The sequence below is a fragment of the Euleptes europaea genome, chromosome 13 (genome assembly GCF_029931775.1).
Source record: "Euleptes europaea isolate rEulEur1 chromosome 13, rEulEur1.hap1, whole genome shotgun sequence".
Taxonomy (NCBI): domain Eukaryota; kingdom Metazoa; phylum Chordata; class Lepidosauria; order Squamata; family Sphaerodactylidae; genus Euleptes; species Euleptes europaea.
Genome location: NC_079324.1, coordinates 45393066 through 45415323, shown reverse-complemented (window position 1 = coordinate 45415323; position 22258 = coordinate 45393066). Strand labels below are relative to the sequence as shown.

The following is a 22258-nucleotide window of genomic DNA, read 5'->3' as shown; positions in this document are numbered from 1 at the left end:
AGAAAGCAGGGAAAAAGACAAATGGTGTTTTCCATGGGATGACAAAGGTCAACAGAGTTCCTTTGATCTCTCTGACGCTGAGACACACAGGTACTTTACAAGGCTGAAAGTAAAGGAATTCCTTGATAATCATTGTATTAACACCAAACTGACACTCCTTCATTGAAATGAGATTGAAATGAGATGTTCATGTCTGAATGCAGTATGGGTCAGGAACCTGTTGACAGTGGGGCTGCTCTGCATTAAGGCTGCCTTATTTTAAAGGTTGTCACGGCAGTGCTGAAACTAGCAGTGCTTTCTTTATACGTTAATAAATGTATGTATACAAGCACAGGCAACATGCTATTAACTGTCTTAACAGCTGTATGCACACCGAAGGTACATTCCATTTATCACTGGAAATTGCTGTGAATGTGAGTCCTCCTTGTTTATTTATATTCCAATAATGTATAAACTTTTTTTCCCAAAGCTCCATAAACTACAGCACAACTTTATTTTTTTCCCCTGTCTGAATTTGATTATGGTAGTGAATTTGCTCATAATAATAACCTTCCAAGCTTTTTGAAAGCCATTTATCTATTCTTGGCTTGCTGTCACTTTTCCAAACGTTTCACTCAACATCTTTTGCACAGTTAGGAAATTATCCACCAACTTCCTTCCCTAGCAGGTTGGTTGAAGGAAAGAAATATTGTCTTGTTGGGGTGGGGTGGAGAGAAGCACTGAAATATTGTTTCGGGTTAATTTTCCTAGCTGAGGGCATGGTTTGCTTTGCATGTTGAAGATCTCTGGGTCATTTGCAGGTAGCAGGGCTGGAAAAGATCCTTACCGGAATGTTTGGAGAGCAGCTGTCTGGCAGAGTGGAGAAAGCTGGGATAAATGGACCAGTGGTCTGACACTGGTCAGCGTTGTTGGACGTGATTGCCCAAAAACATACAACTAGAGCCCATTTTGAATAAAATATGGAAAGTCCCCACCTGCCAGTGCAAAGTAGCAAGTGTGTCAAGTGCTGTGTTGGAGTGCAGACAAACCATACGGTGGAACTGGTAATTTTGTGGTCAGTTAGAACTCTGTCCAGCTGCAGTAATAGATTCCAGTACATCCTCAGCACATTTTATCTTCATGATAGACCTCTGGGAGCCAGTTTGAACATGCTGTTTCTGTTTTCCTCTCATAAACTGTATCACCTGTAGTATTCATGAGCAGGACAACTTTATTGAAAACTTCCCCCCACCCCGGTCAAAATCTCAAGGAACAGAATGTTCTTTCTATTCTGTGGCAGGACCACTTCGTGCAGGACCCAGCAGTGCTGAGGGAGAGAGCTGAAGCCAGGCGGATGACCTTCCTCGCAAAGAAAGGGTAAGACATACCCCTGCTCTGTGGGATGACAGCCAGGAGGGAACAGCACCACTTGGTGTTGGTGATGGCTCCAAAGAACCTGCTTCTTTGAGAAATAAAAGCCGTGGGCCTTGATGTCTGTAGTTGGCTAGTTACCTTCTTGCCACCTCTGTCTGATCATGTATATTGTGGCATTTAGTACAGTGCTGCTGCTCTTGCCCCATGGAGCCCAGGCATGTTTCTCCTCTGATCTGGAGAACCGGGTTTGATTCCCTACTCCTCCACATGAGTGGTGGACGCTAATCTGGTGAACTGGATTTGTTTCCCCGCTCCTCCACATGAAGCCAGCTGGGTGACCTTGGTCAAGTCACTCTCAGCCCCACCTACCTCACCGGGTGTCTGTTGTGGGGAGGGGAAGGGAAGGTGATTGTAAGCCAGTTTGATTCTCCCTTAAGTGGTAGAGAAAGCCAGCATATAAAAACCAACTCTTCTTCTAGTCATTTATGAAATGTCTTCCCTGAAAACAGTAGTACAGGCATGGACATTTCTGCAGTGAACACCCCATTGCAAAGCATTCATTCCACTTTTTTGAAATGTCTCTCTCTCTGTCTTCAGTAATCTGTTTGACATCTTTTTCATTTAATGTGCCCGCTACCTCCTTTTGTGGTTGCATTGTTCATCTGATTTCTCTCTCTCCGTACTCTGTAATCTGCCTGTCTCAGTGAGAAAGGGGAGCTATGAATAAGATAAATACATAAATGTATTTTTGTTTGCTGTTCCAAGGTCTTTAACAATATGCTCACTTGACTTTGCTTTCCTCATGACTGTGTTTTGCCACTGTTTTGGCTTCTGTTAGAGACATCTGAATTGGCCTAAATCTCTCTTGCAGTAAAACGGAACTAGAAACATTTGTTGAGTCTTCCAGCTACCTGGTGCAGAATTTGTGACAAAGGTTTTTCTTTCCGTCTGCTGCAGGCATAAGCCAGACAACTCAACAGCTGTTGCTGGTGGCGCCAAAGGACATGGCCAGAGTCGAGAGACAGTACAAGAGCGGAGGAAGAAAGAAGCCAGCAAAGGGACCAGGGCTAACCATAACCGGCGAGCCATGGCGGACAGAAAGCGTAATAAAGGCATGATCCCATCCTGAAGACTGATAGAAGGGGGCCATATGGTTGACATCATGGAAGTCATCATACCCCCAAATTTAGCACTCATCCCCTATGAAGGGGTTCCTGCCAAGTCTATGTAACACATTTGATCTCATTACACAGGTGGACTGCAACAGCTGTGTGTTGTGATATTTATAGTGATGGCACAAAATACTTTTATTCCCACTCAAGGAAACTTGCTGTTCTTTCAGCTGTCCTATAAATTCTCTTTTTTTACAGATAACTTAAGTGCCTTTCTCCATCTCGCCAAATTCCATTCAGTCCCGCATTGTTTCCAGCAACCAAAAGCAGGATGCCTCTATCTAGGGAGCCACACAAGCAGAGCATGAAGACAACGGGCAGCCCCTATTGTTTTGCCTTCATCTGTTATTGAGAGGTCTGGGGGTTCCATTTGGCCACTGTACCTGTGTTGGCAGGCAGATTGTAGCATAGCCCAAACTCTCCTTTAAAGAAGTGTAAGCTAGTGGCTGTTATACTATTTTGTAAGAGTGAATGCCACAAGTTCATCCGCTGTGTGCATAACATGTTTTTTGCTTTTTTGTCATCAGGTCACAGCTGAGTTATGGCAACCCTGTAAGGTTTTCATGGCAAGAGATGTTCAAATGTGATTTGCCATTGCCTGTCTCTGCATCACACCCCAATATACCTTGAAGGTCTCGCATCCAAATACTTGCCAGGGTCCAGGTTGAGTGCGTGTGACTGGCCTAAGGTTATCCAGCAAGTTTCCATGGCAGAGTGAGGAGTCAAATCTGGGTTTCCCAGATCCTAGTCTGACACCTTAACCACTATACCATGCTGGCTCTCTTAGCCACTGTTAAACCAGCTCCTAAGAGACAAACTTTTGAACAGTAGCAATTTAATTTCTTCAGTAGGCAACTCTGCAGCAAGTCTCTGCCTGCAGTGGTGGCTAGGGCACCAGTCAACTTCTCTTTATGACACGAAGTAGGTTTACTTGCTCAAGTAGGGTGATACAAGAAAATAATCAGTAAAGAATAACCTAGTTCATGAAAGCCACCGGGCAAGATGTCGTGTGGTAGAGTACCCCCACACAAACGCCATCAATTTAACTGCCTATAGTAAAAGTATTAAGATTCTGATTACATACCCAAGTCCTTCACTGAATCTTATTTTTAAAGTGTGACAACTGAATTTCTTCATCAGTGAACCCTACCTAATGTAATCTATAAACTACAGCATAATGTCAGATGTTGAGCGAGTTCAGTGATGTATACCAGCTCTGCAGGGAGACACAGCTGACACTTGAAAGCTGACTCAATGGCATTCTCAGCAAGATGGAAGTCAGCCAAGGGGAAGGTAAATGGCGAATCTTGCCAAGCAGGTAAACCCCCACATAATGGCTTTAGGTTGTCAGTATTCATTAAGCAGAGATGTTCTAAAACCAAGTGCTTCTGCAGTGAGCAGATGGTAGAAAATAAGAAAGTATCTGGGGATGAATATTACCTGTGTTTCTTAACATTATCTACTTCTGTGCTATTCGCATATTACAATTCAAACATAGATTCGGTGTTTGGTTTTCATCCTATCTGCTAGTGTATCATGAAATCAGGTCGGTTTCATTTGCTTCAAAGCAACCATCTAGCCTTTATGGTTAGAAAAAGTATGGTAATATTTGATAGTCTTAAAAACCCAAGGGAGAAGTCCAGCAGTACCTACAGTGATTGCAGCTGAACTCCACTGCTTTGTAAAGTTGTTACACCCTGCAAACAAGTGTGCAGAATTGAACACTTTACCCCATTCTGTAAAGACTGTCAGTAGGACAAACTGCATCTCTGTATTCTGACCCAAAGACAGTTTTAGAGAAGTTCCTCCAAATGACCAGGAAAGGACTGACTTTCGACTATACTTTTACATTTCAACACTGTTTCTGCACTTTAACTTGTAGCCTTTTCTCTCCTATTCTTCTTCCCCACCATAGCTTACTCAAACTTAACTCCCTAGTACCAAGTGTTGAAATCTTTTACAAAGTTCATTTGAGATTTAGCATAAATATTTTGACTATGCAATGGTTGGCTCTTGAGAATGAACTGCCACCAGTTGATAAAAGCAGAAGTTTGAATGTTGATGTTTTTTACACTGTTATCGTGACTTAATCATAGGTACCTCTTAGGAAAAACTGTTTTCCTTCTGTTAAGGAAGAACTTCAGCTGTCACTACAGCACAATAGTTTATGTACTATTTATGTACACAATAGCTTGATACTAGGGGCCAGGGACTAGCAAGCCATCACAGGTGTCATGCAGCAGTGTGCAACTTATTTCTGATCTGTCCAGCAACAACCACCAGCCTTTGCTTCTCAAGGGACTGGTCTGCCACCTCCGCTCACCTCACAAAAATAAAGAGACTTGACAAAGACGGGGCAGACTAAAGCAGAAAAGCACCACCACCTTCTGCTGTTGATTTCAACCAGCACTTCTCCAAAGTTATCATAGCCACACATTTTTTTCCAAAATATGGTATTTAAAAGTGCAATCTTAAGCATGTGCATTCAAAAGTAAACCCCTGCAAGTTCACTGGGACTTATTCCCTAGGAAGTGTGTTTTAGGATTGTACCCTTAGGCTGCAGTCCCGTGCAAGTTATTCTAATCAAAGCTTCCTGAAATCAGTGGATTTAAATGAGTACAATCCCAGCGCCAATCTATCTTGATATGTATGAAGAGTAGTTATAAATCAGAATGGTTTTAGCAACAAATTAGTACACACTGTTATTTTGGAAGGAATAATGGGCAAGAAATAATGGAAGGAAAGGTTGTACGTCCATATTGGTCCATGCAAAAATCCCAAAACGAACACAATCATTTAATGAAGCTTGCATAGTGTTGTATAGATTTGGCTGGTCCTAATTAAAGCTATTACATGGATTTTGTTCTTCAATATAAGTCAGCCTTTTCCCCCTTGGCCATGTATCAATGCATGCATTCCCACCGAGCACAGGAGGTGGCAATATCTTTTGTAAAACCATGATTAAAAAAACAGGCAAAGGATGCTAAGCCCTGCCCCAACCCACTTTCGGTATTGCAGCCTGGCTGGAAGAAAGATGTTGAATGCAAAGGCAGAGTTTTGCTCCCTTCCCCTATGTGCTCAGTTTCTTAGGAACTAAATACATACTCCACTTCAGACATTAACGGAGGGACATGCGTATAAATAAATACACTCTAATTTCCTTGCCATGTCCAGTCTGGCCTCAACTTCACCCAAGAACAGGAGCTACTCAGAGAAGAGTCATGTGAAAGTCTGAAGTACAAGATGTACACATCTGAGAATGCATTTTATTAGGCTACATTTCAGCACAACAAGCCCAAGTCCAGGTAGCTTTGTCACTCTTGAGAGATGCACTCTGTCTCAGATGGATGGACACGCGCCTTCTGAACAGCTGGTGATCAGGAAGAAGGGTTTGTACTGAAGGGATCCCAGAAGGTTCCACAGGGAGTCCAGCATCTCCGAGCTTTACTCTTCACCAGTCTCGTATTTATGCTTGATGTGCTTCCACAGCTTCTGCAGAGCAAAGAGACAACAGTATTCTCTAAAGAGCTGCAAGGATGTCTGCTTCTGAACATATTACAGCCTGGCAGTGACCATCAGTTTGTGCTCCTGGGATTGCTGGAATATTTTTTGCAGTGAACAGTAATACAGCTAAAAATCAGATAAGGACTGTTTCCATCAAAGATGAGAAGGGTCTACTGCAGGGGTGGGGAACCTTTTTACTGCCAAGGGCTATTTGCACATTTATAACATCATTCAGGGGCCATACCAAGTGTAGATCTTCCAGTGGGGGGGAGGAGAGAGGCTAGGATTGCCAGGTCTCCGGCCACCACCTGGAGGTTGGCAACCCCAGGGGAGGCCACACAGAGAAGGTCTGGAGGGCTCCCCCGGTCCTCCCCCCTCCCAGGTGGGAGGGCAGCCAGCGGTGGGCCCGAGCAAATGAGGCGCCAGGTAGGCGCAGCCTGTGGTTGATCAGCAAGGGAGGAAGGGAGGAAAACAAAGAGGAAAAGGGAGAGAGGGAGAAAGAAATGGAAAGAGGGGGAGAAAGAAAAGGATGGAGACAGACAAAGAGACAGAAAGAGAGGGAGAGAGAAAAGCCTTACCCACCCACCCGCCGGCCCCATGTGACCTGGCCCCAGGCTCCATGCCCTCCCCGCCCCAGAGTCCACAAAAGGCCCCCTGAAGCCCAATCGGCTCCTGCGCACATGCTCTGCTGCCGGGAGCCGTGGGCCTCTTCCCCACCCCGTCTCACTGCTCAACAGCGGACAGGCAGCAAGAGGGGCTTACAGTGTGCCCCGGCATTCCTGCACACTGCGGCTATAGGGGGCAACCTTGGAGGAAGCGTCCCTCTCCCTCCTCTCACTGACCAACAGCCGTCAGTTGGCGAGAGGAGGTCCAAAGGGTGCTGCAGCACCCCTGCAAGCCGTGGCCCCAGGAACATCCTCAGGGAGGGCCCCCCTATGCAGCGCCTCCGTGGAGGGGCCTTGGAGCTCCGAGGGCCACAAAAAATGTCCTCGGGGGCCATATGCGGCCCCCGGGCCTGAGGTTCCCCATCCCTGGTCTACTGTAAGTAGTAGTCCTTTTACAACTAACAGGAACATTTTTGTGGTGGTGAACTACTAATCGCCTGGCTCTTCCTGGACTCTAGCCTTTTTTCAAAATCAGTGCTGTTGTCCCTCACTGCTCTAAACAGTACGGCCTGTGGCAAGGAAAACCACCTAGTGATACTTACATAAAGGATGCATAGATTCCTGCCTTGATCTGATCTTCAAATAACAGCAAGAGTCTAAAGACTACATTACCACATGTACCTAAAGATGGCAATAGTCTTACTGACTGTTGTATGGACTATAGGTACAGGCCTCTTGCTACTCTTCCTCGTAAGTGACGACATTGACATCACTGCCAAGTCTTTCAGCACTGCTGACTTGACAATTTACCATCACATCACAAAACATAATAAAATCCCTAGAATGTAAGAGAATAGTATACTGCTACTACCTCATGTGAACACATAAAGCTGCCTTATACTGAATCAGACCCTTGGTCCATCAAAGTCAGTATTGTCTACTCAAGACCGACAGTGGCTCTTCAGGGTCTCAGTCAGAGGTCTTTCACATCAGCTACTTGCCCAGTCCCTTTAACTGGAGATGCCAAGGATTGAACCTGGGACCTTCTGCATGCCAAGCAGATGCTCTACCACTGAGCCACAGCCCCTCCACAACAATGGCAGTGAAGCACAGGATCACAGATAGCTACTGAATATGACAGGGGACAACACAATACTCTTTTAGATCCTGGTAGCTTTTTCAGAGGGTCTTATTCTGGTAGCTCTTTCAGAGGGTCCTATGATGCAGCCTTTGTATGTATGCATTTATAGTTTTACTTGTAATATAATTGTTATGATTTTCCCCAAAGAATTCTGAAAGTTGTAGTTAGGAAAAATGTTCTCTATTCAAGATTCCTAGGCACAACTGTACCCTAAAACAAAAGATAGATATCATCAAGGGTTCCCTTGCAAGGAATAACAATTATTAAACCAATTAAAGTACATGGTATAGATATGTCTTAGTGGGGGGTTGCAAGAACAGGTGACAGATAAAAGGAAACACTTCACCCAACAAGCAACTAAATGGTGGAATTTACTGCCAGTGACGGTAGTGTTTGCCACAAACCTAGATGGCTTTAAAAGGGGGCTTGACAGATTCATGGAGGATAGGTCCACCCATGGCTACTCGCCATCGTAAAGGGAATCTGCATATTCAGAGGCAGTATTAGGAAGCAACACAAGGCTCTGTGCCCTGTTTGTTGCCCTTCAGGGCAACTGGTTGGCTGCTGTGTGAAACAGGATGCTGGTCTGATCCGGCAGGGCTCTTATCAACTCTCAGTACTGTACAATAAACAAAAGTAAGAAGGCTCAGGGCATACAGTTTTATTATACAGGTAAATTATTTTATACTAGTAGTGAAGAGACCCATGTTTCAATCAAGGCCATCTGACATTAACCCCCTCTAGCCACCCTGCTATGCTTACAATGGGGGTGGTTAGAGAATAGCAAACCTTTAATGCACATCTAGGGATAAAACAGATCTTAACCCACGTTACCAGTTACAGAAGATGAAGAACTATTAAATAACTATCTGGAATTAATTACATGAAGTACAGCTATATATAAAAGAGGAGAATCGCCACCCTGGCTTTTAAAACAGAGGGCAGACTATTACAATGGACACAAATATAACGGATGGAATACAGCCTTCAGCAATATATAATCCAGGTGGGGGGAGTCAAGTGGTAATTATTGGTATGAAAAGCAGGCCATTACAAGCATGTCCCTGTTTTCATCTGTCAAACTTACACCCTTCTATATGCTAATTACAGAGAAGCAGAGATCCGAGTACAAGGCTACAAGATTATTTACTTGATTTATTTGAGCATTAAGTTTTAGCATTGTAAGGGAAGATAGCTTGGAAAGTAGTGGGTTTATAGCTAATGGATTTAACCTGAATTTAGATTAAATCAATGATTTCTAAGATTTTTGCAATTATCTGAAAATGAACTCCCTGAAAGACGATTTATTTTGCATGTAAAAGGATGTATGTGAATGGAAGATTTTTGTTTGTAAAATCTTGAATAAAAATCTATTTTAAAAAAGAGTATTTACTTGATTAACCCCCCTGCCAAAGTGTTTATTTTTGAGTAAGCCTAGACCACGCTAGAACGCAGCACACTTGTACTTTTAAGAGAACTTTCTCCTTCCTTCGATGAAAGCTGAAAGCACACAACAAAAGGGAAAGGCTTCACGAGCTAAAGAGAAGTTCCACTAAGGTTGCTAACTCCAGGTTGGGAAATGCCTGGAGATTTGAGGTGGAGCCGGGGGAAGGCAGTTGGTGGGGAACCTCAGTGGGGTGTAATGCCATACAGTCCACCCTTCAAAGTAGCCATATTCTCTAGGGCAAAGCTTCGTAAACTATGGGGTCACAAAAAATTTGGCAACGGTAAAAGGTAAAATTTTACATGCTAGGAAAAGTGGAGGGCAGCAGGGAAAGAGGAAGACCCAACAAGAGATGGATTGACCCAATAAAGGAAGCCACAGCCTTCAATTTGCAAGATCAGAGCAAGGCTGTCAAAGATAGGACATTTTGGAGGACTTTCATTCATAGGGTCGCCATGAGTCGGAAGCGACTTGACGGCACTTAACACACACAAAAGGTAAAATTATATGCATACCAAAGAATTGTTTTAAAATAAATTTCTTTATGATTTATTATCAGTAAACGTTTGAGTTGTATACCTGTTTTATATACCTGGGGTCGAGTCAAAAATTCTCAGGCGGAAAGGGGTCGCGAGTGGAAAAAGTTTAAGAAGCCCTACTCTAGGGGAACACATGAAGCTGCTTTATACTGAATCAGACCCTCGGTCCATCCAAGTCAGTATTGTCTACTCAGACCGGCAGCGGCTCTCCAGGATCTCAGGCAGGGGTCTTTCACATCACCTACTTGCCTAGTCCCTTTAACTCAGTGGTTCCCAATCTTTTTTTGACCAGGGACCCCTAGGACTTTTTTGTTCGGTGCAGGGACCCCAAGGTTCAAAATAACAATTCTGAGAATTTGAAAACAAACTTTAATCATAACTGTTAGTGAAACATTAAACTTAGAATAATATTTGAATATATATTTTTATAATAGAGAACTTTTAATTGAAAATATTAATTTATTATGGGTTTATAACTTTGTTTCGCGGACCTTAATTTAGTTCTCGCGGTCCACGGACCCCTGGTTGGGAACCAGTGCTTTAACTGGAGATGCCGGGGATTGAACCTGGGACCTTCTGCATGCCAAGCAGGGGCTCTACCAACTGAGCCATGGCCCCGCCCCAAACTGTCTCTATAGTCTGGAGATCTTTCGGGAGTTCTCCAGGCATCCCCTGGAGGCTGGCAACCTTAGGTTCCGCTACCCGGAAGCGCCACAAGGCGGGGGGCTCACACATTTCAGGAAGGCGCCTGACCTTCAGCCAACCCCGACCTCATCCCACGCTAGCACGGAGCCTGGGCCTGCCCACGCAGGCCTTTACTTACTCCCTTGTTCATGTGGTCGTAGAGAGCATCCGCGCCCTGGTCGAAAACCCGCTCGAAGACCACCGCGCCCACGATGATCGTGAGGGCAAAGGTGGAGGTGCGGCGAAAAAGCAAGTGATACAGTTGCCTGCCCAGCGCCATCTTGAGCGTCTCTCCCGCTAAAGCGCACGCGCAACTACTGCCCCGCCTCTTTTATAGATCAAGGGCGCCCCCCCCTCCGCCCGGTGTCACGAAGAACTCCCCGCGCGGAATCATGGGATTGGCAGGATTGCCTCTGTCGATGTGGCCGCTGACTTGGCTGTGGATCCTAGAAAAGGACTCCGGTTCCCATCAGGCTCCTTCTCTGGCACGTGACGCTTGAGCGCTGAAGCTGTGTCACGAAGACCTCCCCGCGCGGAATCATGGGATTTGCAGTGTTGCCTCTGTCGATGTGGCCGCTGACTTGCCTGTGGATCCTAGAAACGGACTCCGGTTCCCATCAGGCTCCACGACGCCTTCTCTTGCACGTGACGCTTGAGCACCGAAGCGATTGGGAGTCGTAGTTGATTCTTTGGTCGTTGGTGTTCCTCTGCTTTCGCTGCTGGGGGGTCTACCGGAGGGAAAACGCAACCCAGAGTGCAATTCTTATAGAGGTGGTTGTGAGGTCTAGTTTTTGCTCTAGGCCACGAGGTTTCTCTACCAAGTGTCAGGCGCTGTACATATGTAGCATCTGTACAACGGTGAGTAGCTTGTGCTTAGTCACATGGGCAAAATGGGAAGAGCACAAAGTATGCGGCTTGTATGTGCACAATCCTTTGCATGTTTTTCTCAGAAACAGGTTCTTTTTGAAGAGCCAGAGGGCTGCTGTAGGGATTAGAGGACTGGAGAGGCTTAGGTTCAAATGCCTGTACTGCCATAAAATTCACATGGAAACTTTGTGCCAGTCTTTCAGCCTAACTTACCTCTCAGAGTGTTGTTTTTAATGGTATAACAGCATATCAATACTATATATATCTATATATATAGCTATGTGTGTGTGTTAAGTGCCGTCAAGTCACAGCCGACTTATGGCGACCCCTTTTGGGGTTTTCATGGCAAGAGACTATCAGAGGTGCCTTCCTCTGCACAGCAACCCTGGTCTTCCTTGGTGGTCTCCCATCCAAATACTAACCAGGGCTGACCCTGCTTAGCTTCTGATATCTGGCGAGATCAGGCTAGCTTGGACCATCCAGGTCAGGGGTATATATATCTATACATATCTATATATCTGTAATTACATAGATAACAACTGAACACATTTTAATAATCACTGCTTCTAATAACCCTTAGTTATAAATTTCATTTTTGACATAGCACAGTAGTGGGGATTCAATAATCTTCCCAACCTTTTACCCCCCTCCCCCTTTAACACTGTCAACCTCATCAATTTCACCACATCCTGTACCTTTTTTTTTTTTTAAGCCATTCTATCTTAGTTGGAGTGCGTTTTGTTTCCCATTAACCAGCTAACACCATCCTTGCATTTGTTAGCAACATTTTCGCTACCTCTTGATCCAATGGATTTACCATTTTAATCTGCCTCACAGAGCTGTTGATTGGATAGAATGGAGGAGGAAGGTATATGCCATATTGATCTCCTGGAAGTTGGGGTGGGATAAAGATGTAGTAGATAATAGATTGTGGTCAATGTAGTGTGCTACACAGTGGTGTAGAAGCATGTACTACAATCCTCTTTATCCTGTGCACTTGGAAATTAGTTCCACCGCACTCTATGGGGTTACTCTCAAGTGAGTACGTAGTGTTGCAGTTGTTATGACTGCCTTTGCAAGAACATAAGTGAGACTGCATGATCTCTGCCAAAGGGTTTGGAGGAAAGATCCTATCCTGTGGAAGTTACAAGCAACTTGATGAAGGTCTGCACAGTGGGGGGGGGGGAAATGAGGTGTGTGAGAACTGCATAGATAAAATTGTACTTAACCTTCCCTCAGAAAGTTTGTGGCGTGCACATGGGGAAGCGCTACTTCTGCGACTACTGTGACCGCTCTTTTCAGGACAACCTCCACAACAGGAAGAAGCACCTGAATGGGGTGCAGCACCTGAGGGCCAAAAAGGTCTGGTACGACTTATTTCGAGGTAGGAGGCAAGTTCTCTTCCCAGGAACTAGGAAAAGGGCTATGTATATGGTAGAGAGTGAGGGAAACCCTGTTGCACACACAGAAGCACCTTAGGTGGCTTTTGGAGTCTGGCTGTTGGCTGTAAGATGGTGGGCTTTGCCTGTTTTCATGTATGGAACAGGTAACTTAGCAAATAGGTAGGATCTAGTAATAAGAAATGGATAAGGGACAAAGCATTGCATTCTCCTGTAAGTTCCTCCTGAAGTGATGACTTATTGCTAGCTTTGATTCCTGTGGGAGAAGGTGCACATGGGCAAAAGCTGGACGTAACAGGGAGAAATGCTGGGCCTGGTTTTCCCTCTCATGTGGTCCTTCTGTGTTCCACAGATGGTGCAGCTATCCTGCAGGAGGAGCAAAGTAAGAAGCCCTGTCGGAAGTTTCTGCAGACAGGTACACACTTTTCTTCTGGTGAATGCATGTTTTCATTAGGGCTGCACGCTACAGTTGGCTGAGTCAGAGGAGTAAATTAACTCCAGAGGGCCAGTTGATATCTGCAGATAAGGTCTTGCCTCCAAGCCAGTTTAATACAGTCCCTGCCAGGTTTACCAAGGTGTAGTAAGAAGCATGCTTGCTGTTTCACTCGTAAGGAAGATACGTTATCTTGAAGTCAAAAGTATTGCATACTGTAATTTTAAAATCCATTCTCTCAGATTTTATATGTAGTTTGTATCTGGGGCTGCCCCTGAGCTTACATGCCCTGTAACAGTGACACTCTCACTGTTAGGTGGCACAGTCTTTAATATGGAGATGGTGTGTGTGTGTAAAGTGCCATCAAGTCGCAGCTGACTTATGGCGACCCCTTCTGGGGTTTTCATGGCAAGAGACTAACAGAGGTGGTTTGCCAGTGCCTTCCTCTGCACAGCAACCCTGGTATTCCGTGGTGGTCTCCCATCCAAATACTAACCAGGGCTGACCCTGCTTAGCTTCTGAGATCTGACGAGATCAGGCTAGCCTATGCCATCCAGGTCAGGGCATGGAGATGGACCACCTGCAAAAAGGTTGGCTGGAGCAGCAAACTACACTTTTAGTCCCTCCCCCGCAGCCAGATTACATTCTTAAGGATAGAGCAGCCCCTGGAAATACAGCTGTTGCCCCATTCAGAGATGATGTTGTTAAGCATTATACCGGACCACATTATAACACAACGGACTTTTTTACTCTATGCCACCACAGCTGCGAGAATGGTATACGCAGCTAAATGGAAAATGTCTGAAATACCGGACAGAATTGATTGGATTCATAAAATGTTTGAACTAGCAGAAATGGCAAAATTGACTTGATGAATTTGTTAAGGAGTGGGAGGCGTGGATTGTTTATTGCAAAAATGAACTTAATGTGCAAAATGTTAAAGGCTACAACTTAGACTAGGTTAATTTTCTTGTTTCTATTTTTCTTTCTTTTTTAATAACGAAGGTTTTACAAAAATTTTTTTTATAAAGAATTAGAAAATAATTGCTAAGAGGATTACGAAGGTAAGTTAGAGATAGAAGAAGGAAGAGGGGAAGTCAAAGCAGGGGAAGATAATTGTTATATATATGTTAGTCTTAACTGAGAATTAGAAAAGATTGAAAGGTAATGTTAATTGATTGTATTGAATGTATGAAAAAACAATAAAAATTTTTTTTATAAAAAAAAATACAGCTGTTGCCTCTTCCTCTATTCCACATGTGTGTGTAAAGTGCCGTCAAGTTGCAGCCGAGTTATGGCGACCCCTTTTGGGGTTTTCATGGCAAGAGACTAGCAGAGGTGGTTTGCAAGTACCTTCCTCTGCACAGCAACCCTGGTATTCCTTGGTGGTCTCCCATCCAAGTACTAACCAGGGCTGACCCTGCTTAGCTTCTGAGATCTGATGAGATCAGGCTAGCCTGGGCCATCCAGGTCAGGGCCTATTCCACATAGCTTTAGTTAATTAATTGACCAGAATTATTTTTTTAGTGCATTCCTAATTGTTGCACTTTCATAGTCAGTGGAAGTCAATGAGCTTAGAACTTAGAAGTAGCTCTGGTTAGGATTATTATTATTATATTCTATATTATATTCACATATAGTCCTCCTTTCTCAATGGAACTGCAGGTTAAAGATATGAATGGTTATTTTTAAAAGGCTGCATTGGTTATGGTGCGTTAATAGGGAATATATGTGTGTGTGTGTGTATTCATTCCACTTCTGCAATGATGACAGTCTGCCCAGGTGAGAGATTCTGAGATTAGTTTACGTATCTGCTTGGAAAGCTGTAACTAGAATACATTTGCAAATGCATCAGTCTTGCATAGATGCATTCACCTTGCATGCCTTATTTTAGTGCTAAACAAATTGTGTGTATTGCAAACAAAATATGGAGTTTTCTGTTCCTTCCTTCTTGTAAATTTGGAGAGAAGTGTAGGATCTTGGGACATTGTGGGGAAGCATGCATAGAGGGGCTGAGGGATTTAGTCCTATACTAAGAAGCCTCACTCACTCCCTTCTAGTTTCTTTATGTTCCACAGAAACTGACCATGTGGTTTTTACATTTTTGTTTTTCTATCCACAATGGCTAGAAACTTTCGCTGTTTAAAACAGCCAATATCTTTTGTGGTGCTAACCAAATTTGTGCTTATTGCATTGCTCTGAGCTGTTGTGCCCTCGTGCACATGATGGCAGGTTGCACATTAACAGTGGAGTTCTTGCTCCTTCCCTGCTCTGTTTTCTGCCCTGTACTTCATATGCCCTTCTTTGGGTTTTCTTGTAGGCCAATGTGATTTTGGTTCCAACTGCAGATTCTCTCACATGACTGAGGTGGATTTGGAGAAACTGAACACACAGGTGCAAGGTAGGTGGTTGCCAAAGGGTAGACTGCAAAGAGGAACCAGAAGTGCTGATGCAATTTCCCAGTATTTGTTTCCTCAAAATTCCAAGGTCAGATTTTGCAGCATGTGAAATCCAGACGCAGTAGTAGAAAGTCCAGGGGCTTAGTTCAGTCTACGGTATTAAGTCTAATTCATCTGAACACCTGAAGCTTTTTAATTTAATTTTTGAAGCTGCCCTATCTCCAGTTGGACCACTGGTCTACCCAGCTTAGTAGCTTCTGTCAAGCCCAGTGATGCAGCAAGCCAGAAAGAATGCACCGTGTTGGCTGTGTTCACTGACAGAGCAGGCAGGTCCCCAGTCGCATCATGGGAGGGAGAAATTAATTACAAAATTAAAAAGCTCCTGCGAGCTTCAAGTACCCACCCACAGAGGAGTCTTGACTGCTGCAGTGATTCATGTACAGATACATGGGATTTGCCTCTCAAATTGGGAGGCCTTCACAGAACAGACACTTGCACAGGGACCCAGAGAGCGAGTTCTTCTGAGAGAGGGTAATTTTTTTTTTACTATTTCATGCACCAAAAGTAAATTGTTTGGGGGTGTTTCTGTGCCTCCAATATAGGAGGGGGGGGGAGATCACAGGTTTAGATTGCTAGACTTGGGCCAAGATGTCCTGGTTTCAAATCCAAGCCGTGAGGCTGCTGGAATAACTAGAGTTGTTTTGATGATAAAATGAGTTGCTGACGTACATGAAGCTGCCTCATATGTAGAGTTTGATCACGGGTCCATCTAGAAAAGCATCTAGTGATTGGTAGTTCAGTCTTATTTTGACCCAGGCCTGCCTGGGCCAAAATTGAGTTGAACTAACAGTGATTCTTAAGAACAACATAAGATCAGACCAAGGCCCATCAAGTCCAGCAGTCTGTTCACACAGTGGCCAACCAGGTGTCTCTAGAAAGCCACAAACAAGATGACTGCAGCAGCACCATCCTGCCTGTGTTCCACAGCACCTAATATAATAGGCATGCTCCTCTGATACTCTCTGCCAGAGATTTTCCCCAGCCACTGATCCTTTTTACAGAAGAGCCTGGGGATTGGAGCTGAGACCTTGGGCATGCAAAGCATGTGATTCACACATGAAGCTGCCTTATTCTGAATCAGACCCTTGGTCGATCAAGGTCAGTATTGACTACTCAGACCGGCAGTGGCTCTCCTGGGTTTCAGGTAGAGGTCTTATAAATCACCTGCTGCCTGGTCCTTTTAACTGGAGAAACCAGGGATTGAACCTGGAACTTCTCCGTGCAAAGCAGAGGCTTTTCCATTGAGCCACAATCCCTCCTTGAGAAGAGGAGGAACCACATACATCAAGGGAAGAAGGAGGGCCCAATCGCCCCAGGCTCCCCAATCTCACCTTCATTGCCACCGTCCAGAGAGAGGGGAGCAAGCACACATGAGCGCACATGATTCCTTCTAGATGTCATCATTGCCCCATCTGTGGGTAAAATTTCTTTCAAAGTATTCCTGCAATGCTTCAGCCCATGTGGTAAGGCTAGGCTGTGTGTGTGTATAAAGTGCTGCAAAGTCACAGCCGACTTATGGCGACCCCAGCAAGAAGCTTTTGAGGCAAGTGGTTTACCACTGCCTTCCTCTGCAGAGTCTTCCTTGGTGGCCTCCCTTCCAAGTACCGACCCTACTTAGCTTCTGAGATCTGACAAGATTGAGCTATGCCATGCTGTCTTCCCACCCAAAGGCTAGGCGGCTGCAAAATAAACACTTTAAAAACACTCTAAAAGGCTTTAATGAGCGGTGTCAGTCAAGAAGTGCAGGCACTCTGCTAAGAAGCTGGAGGGTGGAGGTTGATTTGACCGGCCGCTCCTGTCAGGTTTGTTCACCAATTATGCTGCTATTGATTATTGGCAGAGGTTAAATGGGTTGAATGAAAGCAAAGGGATTGAATGGGCAGGCAAGCGGAACCGTTCCTCTGGGAGACCTCAGCAAACCTTCCCCCTTTCATTCTACAAATTGAAACCTTTTTAATTAAAGAAACTCCACTGCAGAGAATCCTGAACTGGTGCAGAGCACAGCAGACGTGGGGGTGAAATCCTGTTTGCTGCTCCTGGCAAACTCAGTTGAGACGAGCTAAGCTCCAAGACATAGGAGTATTCTGGATCTAGAATGATAGAACCTGGAAGTCAGATGGAGCCAAAGAGGAAAAAGCTAAGATGTTGTTGCAGCTGGCGAAAGTACACCATTAATAATCCAGCGTTAGAGATTTGGAATTGAGGCTGAGGTAGAAACTTGTTCAAGTCCTGCAGGAGGCAAAGTGTTTTGTCCATGCTGATGATGACTGTCTAGGGATATAGAGGATGTTTTCAAAATAAAACATGCTTGTATCTTCGACTCCTGGGGCTGGTTCACATGAGTATGCTTGCCACCTGTTGGTGATGTGCATGTGTGAATGGGGCCATCGCAGACATAATGCACAAAGGTTGCCTTAAAGGCAAGGCCAAGTAACTCCTTAAGAGCAGGTGCGCATCATAGTACTTTCTCTGCTGGCAGTGTAGGTACCATTGAGAAGGTATGGGCTGCTTCACACGTGCATATTTATCAGGTGGTGACTTACATGTATGGGATATGCCGCTTTTGAATCCTTCTCCACTGGGAAGCATCCCTGCAAATAGAAAACCAAACTAACCAGCGAGGAAAATTCTAGTCCTGTCCTTGGACTGCTGTGCTGGTTTTCTGTTTGCAGAAAAAAATTTTTAAATATGGGGAGCATTCCAAAACGTGAATTTCCACTACTTACAGTCTGAAATGTTGCAGTCCATCCTATCCTCTCATTGTGCTGCTTGTGTAGACCGGACCCTGGATTTGTACTGCTTTAAGTAATAGATGGTCAAGGGTAGCATATTTTAATGTTGTCCCAAAAGGGGACAACGTCCCATCATGTAGGAAGTGAGCCACCAGAGATCCCTTTATTTTGTCAGGTTTTTTGTGTTTTGTCAGGTTATTTGTTATGCATATATTTGAAGGGAAGGTGGTGGTAATGTTTTTTCAGAGAGGGGCTTTGGTGTGGTGGAAGATAGGGCTGTTGAATTTAAAAAAATTCGGTATAGTTCGGATTCGGCCGAATTCGGCCCGTTTAGATTCGGGATATGCCGAAGTCCGAACTCCCCCACTTCGGATCCGTTCAATTCGGCGGGAATTCAAAGTTCGGAAAAAAAATTCGGGCGAATAAAGCCATTAAAAACACAACCGCGCCTTTCCGCGGCTCTGGGGGGGGCATTTTTGGGGTTAGAGGTCCCAAACTTTCAGCAGAGCTTCAAAGGACGTTTATTGAAAGACTCCCCAAGTTTTGTAAAGATTGGGTCAGGGGGGGCTGAGATATGGGCCCTGAAAGGGGTCCCCCCCACCCTTAATGTGCATCTCTCAGCAGAGCTTGCCGCCCACGCACAAAGCTCCCAGCCCCGACAACAGTTTGCAAAACAACTGCAAAGCAACACAACCTTGTAAAACAACACCTTTGCAACAGGAAAAACCAGAAGACACACAACTGAAACCTCCCCCCTCAAACCAGGGAGCGAGAGACTCGAGGGGGAACACACACCCCAGGCAGAACCGACGAAAGCCCCCTTTGGCTTCCCCCCCACCCACAGAAACTGCTCCCTCCCCACACACACAGAGACTCTGCTTTCCCCCACACACACACACACATACACAGGAGAAAAATTATAGATTAAAGCCCCCAAAGGGGTCTTACTGTGGCTGTCTTCTGTTCCATCAGGAAAGGCTGGGGAGGACTTGTAATCCAAGATGATTCCAATTAGGCACGGGACGTTTTGCTCTGGAGAAGATGCACACAGGATCGGCTAATCCATTCATCCCAATTGGGGAAAGGGGAAAGCCCATATCTCGGGACCCCCTGACCCAATGTTCACAAAACTTGGGTGGTCTCTTAAGAACACTGGTCTGAAGCTCCGCTCAAAGTTTGGGATCTGCACCCCCAAAAATGCGCCCCCTGCAGCCACGGAAAGAGAAAAGGGGGGAGGCGATATTTCTGCCCCCACTGAACCCATCTTTACAAAACTTGGGTGGTATCTTAAGAATAATTGTGTAAAGCTATGCTGAAAGTTTGGGGGCTATATCCCCAAAAAAGCGCCCCCTGCAGCCACATAAATGGAAAAAGGGGGGGAGGGAAAAGGGGGAGAGCCCATATCTCGAGACCCCCTGACCCAATGTTTACAAAACTTGGGAGGTATCTTAAGAAGCTTCATCTGAAGCTCCACTAAAAGTTTGGGGTCTGTACCCCCAAAAATGCACCCCCTGCAGCCATGGAAAGAAAAAGGGGGGGAGCCCATATCTCGGGACCCCCTGACCCAATGTTTACAAAACTTGGGGGGTATCTTAAGAAGCTTCATCTGAAGCTCCACTGAAAGTTTTGTGTCTGTACCCCAAAAAATACACCCCCTGCAGCCACAGAAAGGAGCAAATGTGCACAAGCACTCCCCACACACACACACGAAGATTTCGCTCTCTCTCTCTCTCTCTCCCTGGCCGGGCCGCACATCAGCTGATTCCTCCAGTACTCAATCCTGACTGATTGGCCAGAAGAAGACCCAGCTTGGCCACCGATTGGCCGGGGGAGGAGAAAGCTGCTTACTGACGGTTATGCTGCTTACTGACGGCCGAATTTGCCGAATTTATTCGCGAACTCCCGAACTCGCTGAATTCGGCCCCGCCGGTTGCCCGCCAGTTTTGAGTTCGGTTCCTCCCGAACTAAAAACCACCAAATCAGGGGAAATTCGGCTGATTTTCAGTTCGGGCCGAACCGAATCAACAGCCCTAGTGGAAGAGCCTCTGCAGGCCCCAGGTTCAATCCCCGGCATCTCCAGTTAAAGGGACTAGGCAAGTAGGTGATGGGAAAGACCTCTGCTGCCAGTCTGAGTAGACAATACTGACCTTGATGATCTGATTCAGTATAAGGCACCTTCATGTGTGTGGAAATCTGCAACACCCCCTTCCCGTGCACAAATCCACTCATAGCTTGAAGTGGTAGAGTCTAGGAAAACTTCATCCCATGTTTCTGTTGATGGCAAAAAATAAATAAAAAATCCAAAGCCCACCAAAAACAAACCCTGTTGTATTGCAAAAGAGGGTGTTATGGAAGGATAGACAAAGAGCAGTTAATCTGGCCCCCCCAAGACCCCAGAAGGTCTGACACACACACACACACACACACACCCTGCCACACGGTGTAGTGGCTAAGAGTGGTGGACTCTAATCTGGAGAACCGGGTTTGATTCCCCACTCCACCACATGAGTGGCGAACTCTAATCTGGTGAACTGGGTTGGTTTCCCACTCCTCCACATGAAGCCTGCTGGGTGACCTTGGGCTAGTCACAGTTCTCTCAGAACTCTTTCAGCCCCACCTACCTCACAAGGTGTCTGTTGTGGAGTGTGGAGAAGGAAGGCAATTGTAAGCTGCTTTGAGATTCCTTAAAGGTAAAGAAAAGCAGGGTATAAAAAATAACTCTTCTTTTTGCCTTCCACTGCCTTATTGTGTGATTCTTGAACAGCAGCTGAATGGCATATGACACATTATCCATCTCTGGCTGCTCATTGTGTGTCTTGCTTCGGGCACCATCATTAATATTCAACAGAAGAGAAGAATAATTGGCTGCCATCATGAGACTGGCATTATCCTTCACTCTGCTGGAGTGGTGGTGCTAATTTTACACCCTGTTGGGAAATGTTTAACGTTTCGCTTAAAAGTGTGACATGCGGTGTCTTGTTTTAGAGCAGGTGGCTGATAGAAAGGGTTGAGGGAATGGTAGGAAATTGTGGGGGCCCTTGGTGTAGGAATGGATCCCTGCTGATGGTGGGCAGGGCCAGGCAAGCATGTCTCTGCCCTTCCCGTGGCAATCCCTGTAAAGAGTCCAGTAAGGAAAAAATACCATCTTTCCCTGTACTTCCTGCACCTCTGTTGAGAACATCCTCTGAAGCCCTGTGCAGTCTCCTCCTCCTCTCAGAGGTGAGGCGAGTCACAGCTTGGAGCAGGGCCTTTTTGGTTGTGGCTCCCCAGCTTTGGACCGCTTCCTCAGATGCTTGCCTGGTGCTTTGTTATCCTTCCAGCGTCAAGTAAGACCTGTTCTCCCAGGGTTTTATATTAATGGGTTTTGTTCTCCTCCCTTCTTTCTGATGCTTGGTTTTGAGTTGCCACTTTTACCAAACTTGCTGTTTTCAGGGACCATGCTGTTGGTGTGTAATGCTTTAGAATCCTCGTTCATGCATTTGCAGAACCCATTGGTTGTTTATGCTTGGTAATTAGCAGCGTGTTCCAGGCTGAAGTCCCCCGCATTTTTTTAAATTTCTTCATGCCAAACCATCATTCTAGCCCTCACTGCGAAGCCAGCACATACCTGCTTCGCATTTCTTAAGAGCCCCTTTAACGCGACCTTTTTTATTTGCTCCGCCCCTGCATCGAAGCATTTACTGAAGGAACCATGAAAAATCACATCCCTGGCTTAGCTATGCAAACGACCATTGCTAATGGCTGTGCAAACGAAGGAGCAGGCAAGTGTGTGTGTGGGGGTGAAATTTCTCCTCGCATCGGGACCGAGAATAGTCATTTTAAAGGGCGGATTTAAAAAAGCAGCTTTGAGCAAGCATCAAAATCGACCCTGCATAAATGGCCATAGTTTCCCTAAGGGCTTTGTTTCTTGGCTATATCTGTCTCA

General features: G+C 45.3%; 3 protein-coding genes across 3 annotated transcripts in view; 2 read left to right on the top strand and 1 right to left on the bottom strand.

Annotated features, from left to right (window-relative positions):
- The window catches only part of ASCC2 (activating signal cointegrator 1 complex subunit 2), a 31389-nt gene extending 28894 nt beyond the window's left edge, over window positions 1–2495 (top strand). The window contains exons 17-18 of the mRNA XM_056859597.1: window positions 1280–1356; window positions 2311–2495. Coding sequence (XP_056715575.1) covers window positions 1280–1356; window positions 2311–2482 — 249 coding nt within the window. The 3' untranslated portion in view covers window positions 2483–2495. The remainder of the gene's footprint in view (window positions 1–1279; window positions 1357–2310) is intronic.
- Window positions 2496–5969: 3474 nt separating this feature from the next.
- On the bottom strand, window positions 5970–10722 carry LOC130486359 (cytochrome b-c1 complex subunit 9). The gene is made up of 2 exons (XM_056859620.1): window positions 10582–10722; window positions 5970–6017 (listed from the first exon to the last, which is right to left on the bottom strand). The coding sequence occupies exons 1-2, from the start codon at window positions 10720–10722 to the stop codon at window positions 5970–5972; spliced, it is 189 nt and encodes a 62-aa protein (XP_056715598.1).
- A 1844-nt stretch (window positions 10723–12566) lies between these two features.
- ZMAT5 (zinc finger matrin-type 5) overlaps window positions 12567–22258 on the top strand; it is a 13031-nt gene continuing 3339 nt past the window's right edge. Inside the window, exons 1-3 of the mRNA XM_056859619.1 lie at window positions 12567–12693; window positions 13062–13124; window positions 15463–15543. Coding sequence (XP_056715597.1) covers window positions 12567–12693; window positions 13062–13124; window positions 15463–15543 — 271 coding nt within the window. The remainder of the gene's footprint in view (window positions 12694–13061; window positions 13125–15462; window positions 15544–22258) is intronic.